Consider the following 19,633-nt stretch of genomic DNA (forward strand, 5'->3'; position numbering starts at 1 on the left):
CACTAAGAGCTGTCTCTCTGTGTTGTAGGTTTTTCTGTGACTGTGGTGCTGGAACACTGTCCAATCCCTGTACGCTCGCCGGAGAGCCTACACACGATACAGATACACTATATGACTCTGCTCCACCTATAGAATCTAATACATTGCAGCACAACTGAATTCCTTTTCAGAAAGAAAGTCCTGCCATTCTAATATCATAACTATTAAAACTTTTTTTTTGGAGGAAGTTACACTTGCCCATTTCTGCAGAAAGAGACTGTATTAAAGCGGATGTGTGAGGTGTTGACACTATGGAGCTCAACCTACCAAAAAAGAAAGTGGCAATATGTTGACTCAGGATAACAGAACTGGGCGTTTTAGCATTACTGTGTAAACAAAGACTTTGAAGGGACAGAAGTGAAGAAAAATAAGCTGCAATTTTGTACAGATACCAACTTCTGAGAGCTGGTGTTTTTACAAGTAGCATTGAAACGCAGTCCAATTTGCAGTAGTACTATTCTGTAGACAAGCAGCATTCTTTGTTGCTGCCTTTATGGACATGGGTACCAATTGCTTTTGTAACATGGTAAAAATGTGAGCTAGCACTTCTGCATTTCTTTTGATTTTTTAACATTTATTCAGATTGAGAAATATGATTTTAATGCTTTAATCTCATGTAGTTTGTTTCTAATTTCAAGCAAAAAATCTTATTGTACTTGAATGTGTCCTGTTTTGTTAGCACACCTAGACTTGCTGTAACTGTACTCATGTCCCAGTATGTACGTTCTTTCTATGAAAGAGAAAACACTAATCTTAAATTATATCCAGCAATTTTTCTGGTGTCCTCTGAAGTTAGAATAATCTCCTCCCCTGCCCCAGCAATAGTCTGTACTCAAACCACCCTAACAAAAGAAAGAAAAGTGAGTGTTTTAATGAGACTTCCTAGACTATAATGCACTATAAAACAAAGTACCCATGTAACTAAGTTTTGTGAAAGAAATTTTACTATGTTTTAAAGTACAAAGTAGAAAGTCTCCTCAAAACAGTCTTGTACTTTACTCTGTTCATAGTTTTTTTTGAACAGTCTGGACATAACTTACATAACCTGCTGGAAATCACAGCAATTTCCTGCTCTAATGAAGCTGAGACAAGTATATATACAGCCCTATACAGTTTCATAGCTTTTTTCCATTTATGTGTATTGGTGACAGTGGGTAATCAACAGCCTGAAAGTGTATGCATGTACCATAACATCTAGACTTAATATATTGTGGAGTACTCAATAACCATTATGTAGAGGGTAGGTATGAATTAAAGGGTTTAATTTCCTAGGAAAGACAATGGAAAAATGGTCATTTTTAAAAAATAAAGTTTATTAGATCATAATGTTGTCTGCTCCCACCTTCTTGAGAAATCCGTGCGAGTTCCTAAAGCCGGTTGATCATCTCCGTGAGTTTCCGAACCGCGTTTTCATCACTGATAGCTCCATCCACCACCTGGCACAGGTACCTGAGGGCAGTAACCACCTTTACTACATGGACACTGAGGGGCAGAGCTTTAGATTCCCATTCCTGCAGCAGCTTTAGGAGACATGGATGCTGGGCCTGGTGTAAAGGCCGCCAGTGGCACCTCCCCAGCACCTCTGTGTGCAAATGCAGACTGGCAGTGACCCGAGGCTTAAAGTACTGCTCACTGCATCTGCCCTCCCACAGTACCTCCCTGCCTCACTAAAGGGGCTGTAACTGCCCCTCGTGCTGTGACTGAGCAAAAACCACTGCCCAAATACTAAAATGCTTCCTGTAAGCAACCTGCAACTTAGATACAGAAAGCCAGGGCCTTACCTAAATATTCTCAGTGACATGGTTGTTTTTTCAAACTCTTTGGCTTTTCTGTGCCCCTGCTGAATGACTTCCTCTGGAATATCTGCAAGTCTTGCTGCGTTGAAGCCATAGCTCTTTGGGCAGGCTCCTTCAATGAACTTGTACAGGAATGTAATTGTTTCCTGGCTTGGATCTTCACTCTCATTTTCAACCATGCATGCCTGGGAAGAGCAAATCACAAGTCAGAGTTCGCAATATTTACCTGCAGCCTAAGAAATGCATGGGATATCATGTCCTGTTCTCAAAACACCCATTTCTCAGGGCAGAAGAGCACAGAAAAGCAGGAGCAATCCCAGCAGGAAAATGCCATCCTGCCACACGTACCATGTGGCCCAGGCGCACGGCCCCGCAGTGGGAGTAGTCCTCCACCAGGGAGTGGTAGTGAGTGGAGAACAGCGTCCGGCAGCGGATCCTCTCCGCCAGCTCCTTCACCACCGCACTCGCTATGGCTGTTCCGTCAAACGTGGCCGTGCCTCTGCCTGGGGACGCAACGGGAACACAGGGGGCACAGTGGAGTCAATCCACAGCTCACATGCTGCTGCTGAGACAGACACCCGACAGACAAATGCAGCAATGCATCTGTAGTGTTTGTTTTTTCTCCTCCCCGCTGTGTGCAAGACAAACAGAGTGAGGGGTGAGAGCCAGCTCTGGGAAGTGACCTGAGAATTAGCCCCATAACAATCACCCTCCTCTGCACTGCAGAAAAAATATGTTTCTGCTCTCCTGAGGTTTGCTGCAAGTAATTATGCAGAGGAAAAGCAGGAAACCACAGCTGGAAATAGGGTAATAATGACTGTGGGTGGGAGGTGGTGATGAGTTCCCAGGGCACCCAAGATGTGTTCATGTTAAGAGACGCTGAGACACCAGTTAAACACCAGCAGCATTATGGTGAAACTGTGTGCCAAGCCCTGTGTGCTTGGCTGCCATTCAGACAGCCCAAAAACCTTGCAGCCAGTCTTTCATCCCTCAGATTTAGCTTCCATCTATTACAAAATAGTCTAATTACCCAGTTCATCCACGAGAACAAGGGAATGCTCTGTTGCATGCTGCAGAATGCTGGAAGTCTCGCTCAATTCAACAAAGAAGGTACTTTCACCTTTAAAGGAAATGACAAAAAAAAAAAGAAAGCCAAGAAGTAGTCAAATATCTGAGAACCACAACTAAAACCTCATTTAATCTGCACTAGAATCTTGGTTAAGCTAAAGTGAAACTCAACAGCAAACTCAAGATGAGCAAAAACATGACACTTTTTCCAGTGTGAAAACAGCAGGTTCCCATTCACCAGAAACAACAGGTTTTGGCTGTACTCCATTAGAGTACAGGTACAGACACAGGCACAATTAATTAAGTTTTCAGGCCAACACACCTGCTTAAATTTTGATAGCACCAGTTAAAAATAACAGCTGGACAAGAAGAGGGGCACAAAAACTACAAGATGGGATGAATTTTTGTCCCTTTCTTGCTCTAAATACACAGGACAGGCTGAAGGTGGGTGTGGTTTTCCAGTAAAAAAAACAAGCAAAAAATCAAAGGGAGAGACAGGAATTACTGGTTTGGTTGTGATGCCATGAGGGAATGATTTGGCTAATAAAGGCTTTATTTGTCCTCGAATGAAGTACAGCAAAAGCAATGTTCTGCTGCTAAGGCTTAAGCACCTCATGGGAGTTTCAGCAACCAGACAGTACAAGGCCTGAAATTTACACCTGAAATTGGTTTTAGCAGATTATGAGCAGAAGTACACGATTATTCACACCGCTCCACATGATAAAGCCACACTTAAAGAGTTTGGGATTTACTTGTTCTTTGTGGGGATCATTATAAATAATCACAAGTAGCATCAATTAATGCAATTTATTCCTTTAAAGGCAAGCATTTATTTCCTGTACTCATGCTGTGTGAGTACTGCTTTGCTCTAACATAAGTTTTCCAATATAAATTATTAAGCAGTGTCCACCAATCCTGATTTTCTGCATTTATTTAAAGAAATACCAGGATTTAATATGTTTTTAATGATATTTAAGAATAACCATTTATTCTCTTCAGAAAATAAAGCCCTAAAATTATATTACTGAAAATATTAACTTCATAAAAGCCCTGCTGATATCCTTTACAAAGTGACTGCTGTGGAACTTCTGCTGTGCTTTCCTATCTACACAGAGTACATCAGAAGTGCATCAAGAACAGATTTCAAAGCACTTTCTGTGCAGTGTTCACCCTCACAAAAATTGAAATGTCAGAAGTATAGTTCTCAGTTAATTGAAAAAAAAATTGAAAATTCTACATTTTGCTAGACCCATCTCTCATGAAGGAGGGGCCTTTCTTACCTCTACCATAAGCACTTAAATATTCTTCCACACTTTTGATTCCTTCTTGTACCGAAATTAAACAATGTGGAGACAACCTGGGGAAGTAAAGCCTTAATAATATTCTCTAGCTGCAAAGAAAAGCCTTAATTTTGGGAAGTGTAAATAGTTTTTGAACTAAGAACTCAGAACGATTCTTTTCCAAAGTCCTTCTGTGCAACAAGTTCAGTGGGCTTAACTCCTTTCATATTCACTGACCCACATTTTTCAGCAGAGAGATCACAGAAAATCTGTGCCTTCCTCAAATGAGCAGTGATACCACTCTTACCACAACAATCATTTTATTCTTCTAGCCCAGTGGCACTTTGCCCATCGCCACTGGCAGACTGCAATTCCACTTGCCGTGCCATCCTCCACTTGTGTCTTCCTCTCCACTAAAGGAACAAAATACTCCCAAGAACTATCAACTACTGCTTCCAAGGTTATCTGCCTCTCTTGCCCATCAGAAGAAATCAGATTTCAAACATAAGGCATTCTGATTGAAACAAGGAAATTCTATACTCCTTGCAAGGTACAAAAACAATTCCTGTGCAACAGCTTCCCCAACACCACTGTCCTATTTCAGAACACTTAGAAAAAGGTATAAATGAGAGTATAATCAATTCTACAAAAAGATATTCCTCAGATTTGCATCCAGCTGGGAGTTAGGCTTTTAATATTAAAATTCATTAGGAAGTGATCCCGTGAGTCTGTCAGAAATTGAACAGGGACACATGTGAAAAAAAATAAAGCCTAAGTGCAATCCTGTCTCCACTCTGAACAAGAGAGAAGAGCGCCCAGCTCCCCTTGCAAAATACTTTCCCCTTTCCAACTTGCCACTGAAGGCAAAAGCAGAAAGTTGGTGGCACCAGCCCTCTGTGCAGGGTCAGACACTCACCGGCCATGATCCTGTCGGAGGCGCCGAGCCGTGTGAACACGCGGTCGATGGGCGTGAGCCTGCAGGCTTCCGCAGGCACATAGCACCCTAGCTGGGCCATGACCACCAGGAGGCCAGCCTGCACAGCAAACAGGGACATTCACATTTTACTGGTGCTTGCAGCTTCAGTTCCACACACACAACAAGGACACAAAGCCGTGTTTCCCCTAAAACAGGGACTGGAGTACATAAAGCTTCCCGCTGCTTTAACAGCTCCAGGCTGCAGCAGCATCATCTCTGGCACAACTCAAATACTCTGAAAGCCTTCAAAACACAAATTATCACAGCAAGCAGTGTTCATACAGCAACCTCCCTGCTCATCCCTAGTTTTATCTTATTCGAACTGCAGAAGCATCTTTTGCCAGCTGATGCCAAGTCCTGGGTAAGTAACTTGAAAAAGATAAACGGTACTCAATCACTTTTTCCTCTCCAAGGACAAACGAAATATCCCTCCTAAAGCAGAAAATTTGTCTCAACATGGGCATTTTCTAGCAGCCTCTGCAACTGCTGCATACCCTGAAGACCACTTCTGGGACCTCCTGTGACACCCATGACAGCCAGGCCCCGTAGTGCCTTTACCCAAACCCCAGAGGTACCCTGGAACACGGGACAATCACCTGTCTCATGAGCGTAGATTTGCCACCCATGTTCGGGCCAGTTACCAACACGCAGGAGGCCTCACTGCTGCTGCCCTCATCCTTGCTGCCGATTACGATGTCGTTGGGAATAAAATCATCCCCAAAGAAAGTCTTTGTGATGCACGGATGGCGGGAATTTCTGAGTTCCAGGAAGGGAGGAGCGTTATCCATAGGCAGCAGTATTACAGGTCGGCACAGGGGTCCATCACCACCTTGACTGTAGTGAGCAAGGGACATCAAGACATCTAGAAAATGAAGAGAAATTCCAGTCAGTTGCACTTTCAGATTTCTTCATACAGTAGAATTCATTTACTCATTGAACAGAAATTTTGTAGAAACAATATTCTATTTTCTTCCATTTTCCTCATAAGGGAAATGCCCAAGAAGTACTCCAGAACAAGTAAAAGTGGGAATATTTACAGTGTCTTTCCTCATTCCTTCCAAATTTCTGCAGATGTCATGATAAAAAACACTCCCCTATAGTTATTTTAGTTAAAAGTCTTTAAAATACACACTATTTCATTTCAAAAGTACACGTATAAAGTACTATTTTCTTGCATTTTTTTTTTCCATTTAGAACAAGTAAGGTGGAAACCAGTTTCTGTGACAGTGAATTACTTTGTGAAGAATCCTAATTCTGCTTGAAACTCTGTTAGTCCAGCAGAAAACAGCAGCACAAGACCCCTCAATTAGCTGAGCCCTGAGGTTCTAAAAGCTGATCACCTACACAGTGAGACTGTTTATGATTTTAGAGACTTTATGTACACACATTACAGCTGAGCCTGGACAATGAATTCCTCTCTGCTGGGAACCAATTCAGCACTTGCCCTGGGCTGTGGTGTAGCTGATGTGACTGCTTCCCAGCTCTCCCAGCAAATCCATTCCCAGCCAAACTCCCTGCCTGCCTGCCCTCCCTTTTCTGCTCTAGTGGCACTCAGAAAGTGCTTTTATTTTTCCCTGGAACAAAGACATCCCAGATTGCTCCATCTTATCAGAAAATCCACAGGACAGAAGTATGCCAGTCCTGAGAAGGGAATACAAGAGATTGTTCTATCCCAGAAATCTAAGGAAGATTTGGGGAAGCCTTCTTAGTAGACTACCTTCTTCAAGGCTTGACACTGAGCACTTTTATTTTTAAAGGATGCCCAGAAAGCTTCCGGCTCAGATGGAAAGGAGTTTACCAGCAGGTTAGATTTTTATACCTTCATTTAGTAAGGAGCTACTAATCCACACACAAGGCTTGGGAAGCGGTGTGGCCCACCAGGCTACACTGAATTGGCTGCATATCTACAATACACAACAGGAATGAAGGAAGAGTTTGCAAACAAGGCCCAGCAACTGTCCTGCTATGATAGGAAGTAAACAGGGAATCACTGTTAATTATCAAAGCCACAGTCAAGAACTTTGAAATGACAAGAGCTGGGCAACATCCCTAGACCAGATTTCATCACCACAGGGGTAGTTTCACTGTGTGTCAGAAGGAGGCAAAGCTCTTACCCAGCACAGCAATGCACTCCACAGCTGTCTGCCAGTCCTTGCTGTTCTTGTCAAAGTTGTAGAAGAGGCGCCTCATGCAGTCCTTGAGGGCGGCATCGCGGCGCTCCTCGGCGTTCACCATCGCAGCCAGCATCTTCTCGATCTCCTTGGTCCAGTAGCGCTTGTAGCCCTTCCTGCTCGACCTCAGCTCATATTCCTGGGGCAGGTTCCGGGATATGGCGCTTTCCGGGATTTCCATCTGGTACCGGTTCTTGCCTGTGCCCCAGTACTGCATGGATTTGCACCCAAGCAGCTTGCGTTGCTTATCCAGGTACTTCTGAAGATCTTCCTCGACAGCTTTGATATTGTGTAGTGCTCCATCGTAATCGGGGTCAAAGCCTGCCTTTGGGGTGATCACTCCTGTCTTCCGAGCCTGGTTGTGATCAAAGGCAGTGTCCCACCTTGTGAGCTCTGCACTCAGGTCTGGGAAGCGACCGTTGGGATTTTTGGCCTTGCGGGTGAGCAGTTGCTTCAGGACTTTGGATTTGAAGTCACTGGCAACCTCCTCCATGAGATCGACAATCTCATTCATGACTTTGAATCCCTCCAGGGCAGACAGAAAGTCAGCGATTTTTTTTTTGCTGTATTTGAGTTCTTCATAGAAGATGGCCCTGCTGTCAGGATGGTTCTGACTTTTGAGCGGTGACCCGATGCTGTGAATTTTGCTGAGCAGCCTCTCAAGGTCAGGCAGTTTCTTGAGGCACTCACTGACTTCAGACATTTTATCTGGCACTGCCAGGAGGTCCTCGACAGCATCCAAACGATCATTGATGGATTTAGGATTGCAAAGCGGAGCACAGAGCCACTGTTTCAGGAGTCGCTTCCCAAATGGTGTACAACAAGAATCAATCCTTTCCAACAAAGTACCTTCTATGGTTCCATTAGTTCCATTCTGCAGGACTTCCAAGTTCATCAGGGTGACTCCATCCAGCACCATCCGCTGCCCAGTTCTGGCAAACAAACTACTTGAACTCATGGTTTTTGCAGTAGTGATATCCACAGGGACATATTCCTCAAAGTTTGCCTGTGATAACAGCTCCTGATCAATCAGACATTTTTTGAGATAGAAGACACATCCCCCAAGAGCTGACAAAGCTAATTCACTGTTTTCACCAGGAGTTAATCCCAGAGAGTCACTCTCTGAAGTCAGAGATTTGATCACAGAGGGTAGAGAACATCCATTTTCAGAATTCTGCTTCTCCTTGAAATATCCTTCCTCAAGAAGGACTTTTAGTGTTTTAGATGCATTCCAGAACTGGGAGCCCGAGGTCAGTCCTTCCTGAATGCAAGAAACAAGCGAGCCCTTCAGTATCTTCTGTGTGTCCACAGACAGATTCCCCTTCTCAAACAGCACCTGCACAGGGGTGTAATGAGCTACCAAAGTCCTAAACCTGGAGCAGTGGCGGTCATCCGGGAACTGGCCAACATGGAACTTGCCCATGGAGGTGTCGACGAAGCAGACCCCGTACACGCGCGTCCCGGCCGAGTCCTCCTTCTCCTTCACGCACAGCAGGAACTTGCTGTGGTTCTCGGAGGGGTCGCAGTCCATGACGCTGTAGGTCTGGGTTCCCTTGGTGATGATCCTGCAGATCTCCCGGCGCACCACCTTGTCAAACCTGCTGGAGTGGCCCCCTGACTTGCAGCGCGCTTCCATCATTTCGGGCGTTTCCGTCTGCTCCACGCGTGCCACCTTGTAGCCCTTCTGCACCAGGACATCGGAGAACCGGCCGAAAGCAGTTTCTGGAAAACCTGAGTGGGCCCAGGTGCCCTTCATAAAGATCAGGCCCAACTCATTCACACCAGTGACTGCATCCATGTGATACAACTCATAGAACTTTCCAACCTTGTAGCAAATCACAGCATCAAAGTTCTGGCTTTTGAGCTGCCACCACCTTCGCACGCCAGGCGTGCACTTGTTGAGATAATCCTCCGGCACATACAGAGTACAGGGGTCGTAATCAGGGTCACCCTGACGCCTCCTGTGCGCATCTCTCCTCTTCCCTTCTTGCAGCCAGTCAAGCTTTTCGTGTTCCCACACTGAGAAGCCACCAGTGCTTCCACTGCCAGCATTTGCTTGAGATTCAAAACTTTCAGGTGCTGCAAACGATGTCAGCTTAGACTTGGCTTCTGAAGAGACTGTTGCTGCTCTTTTGGGAGTTTCAGAACATCCATTTCCCAAGCTACTCCTTTTAGCAGGCTTTTTCACCTCTCCTCTCTTTCGTTTAGAAGGGACTTTTATGGGGCTCTCTGCAACACTCTCTGTCTCTGTGTCAGAAGACTCATTTTCATCCACCCCACTACTGGCTTCCTCACTGCTTGCTGCTTCTTTCCCATCAGGCTTGAACTCCACATCAGAGCCATCGTGGTCACTGTCAGAATCCAACACTCTTCTTCTCTTGGCTTTCACAGCTCTTTCACTGCTCATCACTCGCTTATTGCTTTTCACATCCTCCTCACTATTGCAGTCTTCACTGTTGCCCGATGCATTTTCACTCATCTCCTAGAAAAATAAATTATTTTGTCTGTAGGTAATTCTGGCTACAAAGATACTGCTGCATAAAGAATGCAAAAATGTACAATAACGCAGTATCTATGATGCTTAAAGCAAGAGACAGCAGAGTCACAGCCAATTACACCTACCTTAAGAGAAATCAGGTTTTTTCTGGATAACTGACTGCTACTGGCCAGTGGTGTAATTACTCTTATTTGTGTTCTTTACAGACTCATTCACTACTGTGCATATGTGATGCTGATGAACAAAGCATTTAAACTACACAAAAAAGAATATGGCACGTGTAGGAGAAAGAAAAGCAACTCCACAATTTCCTTTTCAGCCTCAAACTTCAATGGAAAACCAGCAGTTGAGAGAGTACAAATTGCCTGAGTAAAAGAGGAGCTAAGGGAAACCCATCCCACTGACAGTTTCCTCATATTATTCCTCTCCAAAGAAATCTATTCCAAGACTATGTACTCATATGGTGCTACTAAAATAATAGCTGACTCAACACAACATGAATACAATACAATAAAATATCACTTTTTAGTTACTCCATCAAGACTGGTGTTAACAGTGCAAGAACTAGCATTTTAGTGCTACTCCACAAGATGAGGGTGGGCTCCAAAAACTCAATTTAATGCCTTAGATGAATAGTCATAAAGCTAAAATTTTATACATTAAGACACACAAAAACTTCAGATCAAACTTAGGGCAACTTGGACCATGAGTAACAGATAGAGATAAAAGATAAAATGATGCACCAGGAAAAAGCATTTGAGTGAAAAAGTAGGTCACCATGGAGCGATGAGCGAAGAGAGTCAGAGAAGTAGATTCAGAGGTCAGTCCTTACCATACAGAACACAAAAGAGACTTATCTTTCCAACTAGAAAAGATGAGAGACCAGCAGTACAGTACAGAAGCAGTACAAAAAAAGTCATATGGATACATATGTGTGCAAGATTAACAAGGAGACAAGCTATGATTAGAGTACCAGAGAATGGCAGGATATTCCATGCTTAGTTCCAACTAACAGCTTCTAAGTTCTAGCAATATTTCTGCAAATTACAGCAATTAAGAAACATTTTACCTCCATTTCTTCCTCTTCCTCCTCTGTGTCTGAAGGCTCATTGCATACTGCCAGCTCAAGCCTCTTGGTTTTATCTTTGGTCATGGCATCATCTGCCAGCACCATGGCTCTTTTAATTTCAGGCTTTGTGCTGTAAAACAAACCTCCCTTCATAGTCTCCCCATCTGATGAACCTGTAAAAAACACAGATTTGTTAGGAACTGATGAACAGTGTTCACAGTTCACTTTTAAATGCATTCAGGCAACTAACATTCATATTCAGGTAACTGAACTGTGCTGCTACCACTCATTCCCACATCTTAAATACAGCAACTTGTCACTCCTTCAGGCTGATAAACTACCCCTGGGGAAAGTATACACAAATGAAATGCCTACCTACATGAACACTTGAAGAATTGCTTCTATTTCTGTAACTCATTAGCACATGTGAGCACTCCTAAGCTGAGCTCTGAACAGGCTCACACTGACTGTAGTTAGAACTGAATTTAACGCTTCACACTGGCAGCGCAGCACAGTCCTGACTGAGGCCATGGGGCTGTTTCAGCAACGACAGCTAAGTTCAACCAGTTACCTTCACTTTCTAGACACAAATCACCTATGGCACAGACCTCAAAGCTCTGCTGGCCTCCAAACTGCTGCTCTAAGTGCAGCCAGGCACCCAGCCCAGCCCATTAGCCAGATTAGCTGATGGCCAATCACGCTGGCCACTCAGCCTGACACTGCAGGGCAGTGAACAAAGCCTGCTATTAATAACTGCTCCATTCTCTCATCCTCCTCCTGCCACCACCTGCACATCACACAAACCCAAAGCCAACCAATCTACATACTGATTTCAGGTCCTTTTTACCACGCTTGTGAATCCGATCATCCACCACTACTGACTGAAGCTTCAGCTCTAAACCAGTGGCAGACAAAGGCAGCAGACTTGGAGGAGGCCAAATACCCCAGAAACAACTCAAAATTCTTACTCACAACCTACTCTGAGATTGCAAGGGAGTTACAAGCAGCTGTTTCAACAGCACAAATGCAAAAATCCAGACCTTCCTTATAGTTCTCCAACTGCAATGAAGCAGTCTAAAAATATTCTGCATTAATATTAAATGTGACTGAACAATGTCAGGAGAAAAATCTTCGCATATAATTGAGCTGCACACTCAAGTGTGCAACATCTGCATATTCACTTAACCAACTGCTATGCACCTCCACTTCTCCATGTTCACCTGTGAGAGGTCTGGCCCTGTGCTGTCTGCATTTACTCAGGTACAAAAACCAGCACAACCAAAGAAGTATCTCCATTTTCCTACCCTTTGCATATGAAGATGTTTTTTGTTTGAATTTAAAGCAAACCAGGTATTTTAAATATTTTTACCCTGTTCTGCATTCAACACTTTTCCTGTGATAGATGTCTATCTGTGCTTAAACTTCTTTTTCACAATTTTCTTTTGGTAAACAGATTAATTCCCCTTACCTGTATTTGCTTCTAAATGCAACTGCAAGCTCCTAAAATACTTTGACTGTTTTCAAATACTGTCAGGAAAGGCACATATAACTATGGACCAATTTACTTGCAATAAATTATGCTAGCACTCATAGCAATAGCATTACCTTTTTAATTTGAAACTATGGCTGAAGTGCAGTATACTGAAGTATAGAGGAGACAAAAACATGGCTACATGATCACAAGACAGAACTCTGACTTGTAAAAAGAGAGAAACTGTTAAAATTCAGGTTTTTTCAGTGACACAAATCTTATGGGGCATCAGAAAGACTGTATTACACAGGAAGTATTTGACCAACAGTTTACGACCAATTATTTCATTTTCAACAAAAATAAAATTATGAGAAAAGGGGAAAATTGATTATGATTATTAAAAAGGTGAGATTTATTATGCAAAATGTTGACTCTTGATTATATTTGATTATCACTAGTTAGCCATGTCATTTCTTCAGTACCACAAACACCAACTCTGATCTGTAACTACAACCACTGCCCTCACCAACACTCAACCCTTAAGTTATGTATTTTATTTATAAAACTGCTGCACTGCTAAGAAGAAACACTGCAGCAGAATTAATTTTATTTACCCAATATCCTGGGCCTAGCCTTTAATTCTGGACATACTGCAGTTCTTAAATAGCTGCTAAAGAATTGGGTTTGACACCCCTAACATTTTAAGGATTTCAGGGATAAAACTGAAAACACTGGATTTGTCGTTTACATAATTTTTATACTGATGGGAGAAATACAGGAAATATCTCTAAAACATTAGCAAGCTTTAAATTTGCTTAATTAGTTGTTCTAATCTAAAAAACCAGAAGGGTTTAGTGTTTTATGTTTCAAGAACTGTATAAACACAAGTGCACCTGTAACCCCCAAAACTTGTCACTTACAAAGCACAAAACATGCTCTATTCCACTCTTGGATTTGCAGCTCTTTCTCTACGTAGAATTAATATATCCTATATTCCAAGCCTGTAATTCCAAAACAAGAGGCATATTTCAGTTTCAAACGGTTTTGTTTTTACCTCTTACCTTTATATGGCTTCAGGTATTTAACACTGATCCAACCCCTTGTAGGGCTGTCATCAAAGAACTGCACGTGGACTCGAGCGGATTTTCCTTTTCCTCTGACTATTGTTCTTTCGGTGGGGTGATTGTATATGAGGCACGGCCACCAGGGATAACCTTCCATCTTGGCCCACACCAAGTCCCCAGGAGAATACTCACAGGAGACACTGCAGAGACAACAAATGTGCCATGAAAGGAATACAAACATTTGGAACAGCTCTCTTCATAAACGTTACTGCACACTGCTGCTGAGCATTTTGCCCTCTTAGTCTTGGGAAGCCTCTCATAGGATGCAACCTGGATTACACAGTTCTTCCATACCACTACCACCACTTCTCAAACTGTTTTGATTTGTTCCTCCAAGCTCTGCCAGATCCCCAGAGATACAGCTTTATCACAGAACGGTGTGCATTGGAAAGGACCCTAAAGATCACCTAGTCTCAATCCCCTGCAATATTCAGACTCACCTTCCACTAGACAGGCTGCTCAAAGCCTCAACCAAACACTTCCAGGGATGGGACATCCACAACTTTTCTGGGCAACCTGTGCCAGTGTCACATCAGTATCACAGTGAGGAATTTCTTCCCAACATCTAATCAGACGCACTCTCTTTCAGTTTGGAGCCACTCCCCCTTGTCCTGTCACTGCATGCCCTTTTCCTGTAGAAACTAATTTTCAACCAGGCAACTAAGGAAAACAGTAAGACTTAAAAAAGCCCTCAGGCTACAAAAAATGAATAAATAAAAAATTCTACCTGCACTGCAAAGCACCTGATGCAGCTTTTATTTGCTGTCTCGTCCTTCCCCCAGATTTCACCCCAGCCACTGCCACACTCCCACAGAGGATGGCTGGGACTCTCCTGCAGGCTGTGGCCCCACAACCAGTGACACTCAGTTTGCTGACATGTGGGACACTTGCCAAAAAGAGACAGTACAAAAGAGACACGGAGCTGCTGGAGCAGGTCCAGCAGAGGGCAACAAAGATGGTTATGGGAATGTCTTTTAAGAGGAAAGGCTGAGGGAGCTGGGCCTGTTCAGCCTTGAGATGACTGAGAGGGGACTTCATCAATATGTATAAATACCTAAATCAGGGGTTACCAAGAAGATGGAGCCAGGCTTTCCTTGGTGGTACCAAGCATTAAGACAAGAGACAATGGGCAGAAAGTTCCACAAGACCACAAGGAAGAACTTCTAAACTGTGTGTGCGACTGGAACTGGTTGTCCAGAGAGGTGGAGTCTCCGTCACTAGAGATATTCAAAGCTGTCTGTATACAATCCTGCGCCATGTGCTCCGGGATGACCCTGCTCCAACAGCTGGGCCAGATGCCCTACAGTCCCTTCCAGCCTGACCCGCCGTGTCATTCTGATACGGCACGGAAAGCAAATTTAAAACACGAGTGCATCACTACTTCCACACAGCAAAACCCACCGCCCCCGTCCCCGCAGTGTCCCACCGGGAGCACGGGCCCACCGGGAGCACGGGCCCACCGGGAGCACGGGCCCACCGGGAGCACGGACCCACCGGGAGCACGGACCCACCGGGAGCACGGACCCACCGGGAGCACGGGCCCGGCCGGGCACCGTATCCAGGGAATGGTGGGATGGGGCAGCGACGGGGGGAGACACGGACACCCCGCGCGTCCCGCCGCGCCCGCCGGCGGCTGCAGCTCCGTCCCGCGTCCCCTTGCCGCCCTCCCCTCTCCTCCCCCGTCCCCGCCGGTACCTGGGGGCCGTGGCGGCCGCGCCGCCCCCCGCGTCCTTCTCGCCGCGCCGCGCCGCCGCTCGGCCCGGCCCGCCCGGGGGGCTGCCGGCGGCCTGCAGGCCATTCCGCTCCGCCGAGGCGCGGCGGGGCTGGCTGCGGGGCTGGCTGCGGGGCTGGCTGCGGGGCTGGGTGCGGGGCTCGGTGCCGGGCTCGGTGCCGGCCGGCGGCGGGGCGGCCTTGGAGAAGAAGCGCAGCAGAGTGCTCTGCCGAGACATGGCCGCGGCGGGAGCGCGGGCCGCCCTGCGCGCCAAACCCGCGCGAGCGAGGCCTGGCCCCGCCCCGGCCGGCCCGGCCCGCCTCAGCCTTGGCGGGAAACGCTGAGGGACGGGCCCGGCCCGGCCCGGCCCCTGGGCCTTGTGGTGCGCAACGGGGAATACCGAAAAACTTCCCGAAGGTGGGGTGTTCTCTGCTGTCGGGTCCTGCTATGTCTCAAGCTTGATCAGCAGGAAAGGGGGATTTTAGAAACAGCAGCTAACGAGCAATCCCTGAGGGATGTCTGGGTGTTAAAAAGACAAATTGTTTGTGGGTAGAGTTACCTCGTTAAGGTTTAGGACTCGAGGTGATCTCCGACCTCGGGGGAGGTTAACAAAGCCTGGGGAGAAGGATACACTGCTGATAGTGGACAAAAAGAACGCAGAATTTATGGGCCACAAGGACATTTGGCAGGACCTCAAAACTAAAAAGACAACTCAAGCAACTGTGCTGTATCAGCTCCAAATGGGTAAAATGTAATTCTGGCACGAAGAGATGGTGATCACCATCTCACCAACTCATGGACCAAGGAAACCCACTGACCCAAAAGAAGAGAAAGACTGAGTATGGCACTAGTTAGCAGGAGAAGCAAAAGAATCATTAATAAGCAGAAGACAGAATACTAATCAATAAGAGACCCATTGGCTTTCAGCCAATGAACATTAATGCCTTTGTTTACTAAAATGTATAAATATTAGCAGGTTTTGGTAGTCACCGTGCTGGCATTGTGGCTGTACCACCCAGCACCCCTTTCTGTGCCAAACTGTGAATAAATCAAATACCTCAAATACTCTGTGTGGATTGGTCTCTCACATACCAAGTCAAAGAACCCATTCTGGGACAACAACAACTGCCCTCCAAACCCTGTTCCCTGCCTGCCATGGGGCCACAGTGCTTGTTATGGCTAATGGTGTGATGGCACGGGCTGGAGCCTTCCCACAAAAACATCCTCAGGTAGGAGAAGTTGTGGCACTGGCATCAGGCAACTTCCTTCCTGCCCTGCAGCCCTGTGGTGGGAAGAGGGAAACTTGGACACCCCACTTCTCAGCTGGTTTCACTGACAGATGCACAGCAGAGCTAAGAAGTGGCAGCTAAAATAACAGGATCTCTTCCTACAGCTTTGGAGGGTTTTTTTCATATTAATTGGTGAGATCCTTTGAAAGCAATTTTCTGATGCATTATAACACAGATGTGAGTCTTGGGGCTGTGCTGTGCAGGGCCAGGAGCTGGGCTATCATCATCCTTGTGGGTCACGTCCTGCTCACAGTATCTGTGGTTCTGTGACTCCATAGGACAATTCCATTTCACTGTTATTGACGGTGTGCTTGAGATTCAAGAGGATGGACCAAAAATAACAACTTTTTTAATAAGCTTAAATCCATAGAAAAAAATATTTGCTGTCACCAGATGCCAGTTAGCGCAGCTTTTCCTTCCACTAACATTGCTGCTTAACATTTCAAGCCAAAGCCTCTTCTTCTCTTCTGCACAACTGAAGGAGAAAAAGCCACAGGTGCGCCAGCAAAAAACGTGGAACTGCAAATTAGGGCTTTAACCACAAGAGGTCCTGCAAATCCAGCTGATATGGAAGGATTTTGAAGGTCTGTTCTTTCTAAAAGAACTATTTCCTTTTAACATCAAAGCATAACTGCAATTTAACTTGTCATCTGTTGCATTCACAAACAATCTGATCTCTGCCTCAAACTGAAGTACGAAAGCAAAGGCATTTATTGTTCTGAGAAAAGTCTAGCAGATTCTACTGCACGTGGCCTGTGAAGTGCTTGGAAGTGGAACGTGCTGCAGGATAACCCTCTCAGCAGGTGTTGCTGGTCCTATCAAAAACACTCACCAGAACCAGTACCTGCACAAGTGTTTGGGTGGCTCATTTTCATCATTTTTTTTGCTGCAAATAGGCAACACAGTTTAATTTTTTCTGGAAAATTACAGTGATCATCTGTCTGGCAGATAGCAGCAGGGAGATGGGATGAGGCAGGAAGGGGGAAAACTTGGGCAAATGCTGAAAGCAGGCCCAGTTTTAAAGATAAAGACTGTTTTGAACAGACTCCTGATAGATTCTTCCTGGAGATGTCTCTTGGTCTGTTCATATGAGGAGTGGAGATGACAGGAAATCATCAAGGGTCATCTGAATTTGGTACCCTCCTGAGCCAAGATGGAATGAGTGGCACAGAAGTCATTTTATTGTTGGGGTCGGGTTTGGTAGTCCTGGGGCTTCTTCAGGCTGGGAGGAGCATGAGTCAGTCCTGATGACTCTGCTAGAAGAGGGACAGGTTACAGATTAGGCAACACTGAATGTCCCAAGAAGAGACTGTGATCTTTAGACTGTACAGACCACATGGTCCAGAAGCTTGGGTGAGGGGCCTGGCAACTTTTTAATTTGTCCCATTCCGTGATACCAGTTTTCCAGGTCTGGGGTGTTCCCTGTGTGTGTCTGGGCTTGCCTCCGTTTGTGGTGACAGCCACTTGAAAAATGCCACACTGGAAACCTACCTAAGTCTGTAATTTAGAAAGTCTGGATCCAACATCAGACACTCTTGCTGAGGTGGTATCCACAAAAATGTAGAAATTTAAATTTGCAATAATGGGTTGTTGTATATCTCCTTTTCTCTGGGATCAGGCTGGGGAAACATATCACAACATCATTTATGTTTTGTTATGCTGTTATTAATAGTAAGGGACTCATAACACACTGTGATTCACAAACATCTGCACTGATGAGTGGAGCAGGAGTTGGGAAACCAGCCCCAGCTGACTACTTAAAAGCAGAGGTGTGTGTTGATGTGTCAGGCTGTTCAGGAAGTCCCTCCAGATCATTTTATTTCATCATTTCTATATGTATGTGAGTGTGTGTGTGTGTGTGTGTATGTTTTATATAATCATATCCATAAATGGATAGATAGACGGATAATCTTGGAGTTTTGCATGTAGCAGCCTTCATGGATATGGCCTGCATTGTACAACACCTATGGCTGATTCCAGTGGATTTGGACAGATTTGGCAGAGTGTCTGTGCTCAGTTTATCAGTTTTTGTGGATTCCACAGGACTGTGAAGTCTCTGGAGCTTATCAGTTCTTGGCAGGAACTTGGATGCTATTGCTTGGCACACATGTCAGCTCTCCTCAGCCTGCTTGTTCCTGGTGCCAATTTCTCCATGCACACTAATGCCTGGTAGAGCCATTCACACTAACTCAAGCTGAGGGGGTTTTAAAACAGGGTCTTCGTCTTCTCCCTGGTAAAACACATAAATCTATTTGTTTCTCTGCCAATCTCAACAGAGTAGGTTCTAGAATAATTAAAACATGAAAGTCTGAAGTTGTTTGATAGATTACTAAAGGTGTTGTTACTAAATTTATAGCTCCTGAAATGGTTCTGAATATTTTTCATTCTAGGAACAGGGAAATGGCAAGGATTTGTCTTTTTTCAAGGTAATACTTCAAATTTTTTGAAACTAAACAACTTTGTCTATACCTAGCTTTTCTAGGTTCTATAGAGACCCTCTGCTACACATAGGCTTTCATCCAGAGTTTAGAAGAATTCATTTCTATATTGTTAGTTGCTGTAATAAGGAAAAAGCTAACAAGGTAATTTTGAGATATTTCTGGAAAAGATTGAAGTAATGTATTTCAAAAAGGATACTTAATAACCACAACAGTAAAGCAAAGTGCTCCTGAGGCCAGGTGCCTGGTTGTTTATCTTCTGTACTGTTTGCTATCTCTCAATATTTTTTGGAAGATACATTTAACAGGAAGGAAAAATCATTCCTCAGGTGAGGGGTCTAGCTCTTGAAATTGCCAGGTACAGTCCAGAGCAAATTGGTGAGGCTCAGGGAGCACCAGGAGGAGGCAAGGCTGCTCTGCTCCTGGCGGAGGCAGAGCCTTTGCTGACCCAGCTGGTGCAGATCCCCAGCATCTGAATCACAGAATGGCCTGGGCTGGAAGGGACAACATGGAATTTTTCATCCACCAGAGTCCCCAGGTCCTTCATGGCAGGGATTCTCTCAACCCCTTCTTCCTGAAGTCAATCCAGGAGGAAGGGCTGCAGGCAGGCACAGCTCCAGGGAGCATCACTCAGGCAGGGGCTGGGCCCTCCAGGAAAAAAAAGAAATGGTTGATATCAAACTTCTGATAGGTCATCAGACAAA

General features: G+C 45.0%; 2 protein-coding genes across 4 annotated transcripts in view; one reads left to right on the forward strand and one right to left on the reverse strand.

Moving 5' to 3' along the window:
* FBXO11 (F-box protein 11) overlaps nt 1-1,365 on the forward strand; it is a 69,631-nt gene extending 68,266 nt beyond the window's left edge. For all 3 annotated transcript variants that reach the window (XM_033053806.2, XM_033053807.2, XM_033053808.2), the window contains exon 23: nt 29-1,365. In XM_033053806.2, coding sequence (XP_032909697.1) covers nt 29-158 — 130 coding nt within the window. In that variant the 3' untranslated portion in view covers nt 159-1,365. The remainder of the gene's footprint in view (nt 1-28) is intronic.
* On the reverse strand, nt 1,332-15,479 carry MSH6 (mutS homolog 6). The gene is made up of 10 exons (XM_033053805.1): nt 15,187-15,479; nt 13,429-13,631; nt 10,897-11,069; nt 7,274-9,812; nt 5,756-6,021; nt 5,100-5,217; nt 2,866-2,955; nt 2,184-2,338; nt 1,821-2,020; nt 1,332-1,488 (listed from the first exon to the last, which is right to left on the reverse strand). Exons 1-10 carry the CDS (start codon nt 15,438-15,440, stop codon nt 1,407-1,409), a joined length of 4,080 nt encoding a protein of 1,359 aa, XP_032909696.1. The 5' UTR covers nt 15,441-15,479; the 3' UTR covers nt 1,332-1,406.
* Between the last annotated feature and the right edge of the window lie 4,154 nt (nt 15,480-19,633).

Source organism: Catharus ustulatus, chromosome 3, assembly GCF_009819885.2.
Source record: "Catharus ustulatus isolate bCatUst1 chromosome 3, bCatUst1.pri.v2, whole genome shotgun sequence".
Taxonomy (NCBI): domain Eukaryota; kingdom Metazoa; phylum Chordata; class Aves; order Passeriformes; family Turdidae; genus Catharus; species Catharus ustulatus.

Excerpts from the sequence above, each read along its gene's own strand:
- MSH6 (XM_033053805.1), bottom strand. The coding sequence starts at position 15,440 with ATGTCTCGGCAGAGCACTCTGCTGCGCTTCTTCTCCAAGGCCGCCCCG. Across the intron at positions 11,070-13,428 it reads ATACCTGAAGCCATATAAAG|GTTCATCAGATGGGGAGACT; the intron begins GTAAGAGGTAAA and ends TGTTTTTTACAG. Across the intron at positions 2,339-2,865 it reads TGTTCTCGTGGATGAACTGG|GCAGAGGCACGGCCACGTTT; the intron begins GTAATTAGACTA and ends TTGCGTCCCCAG.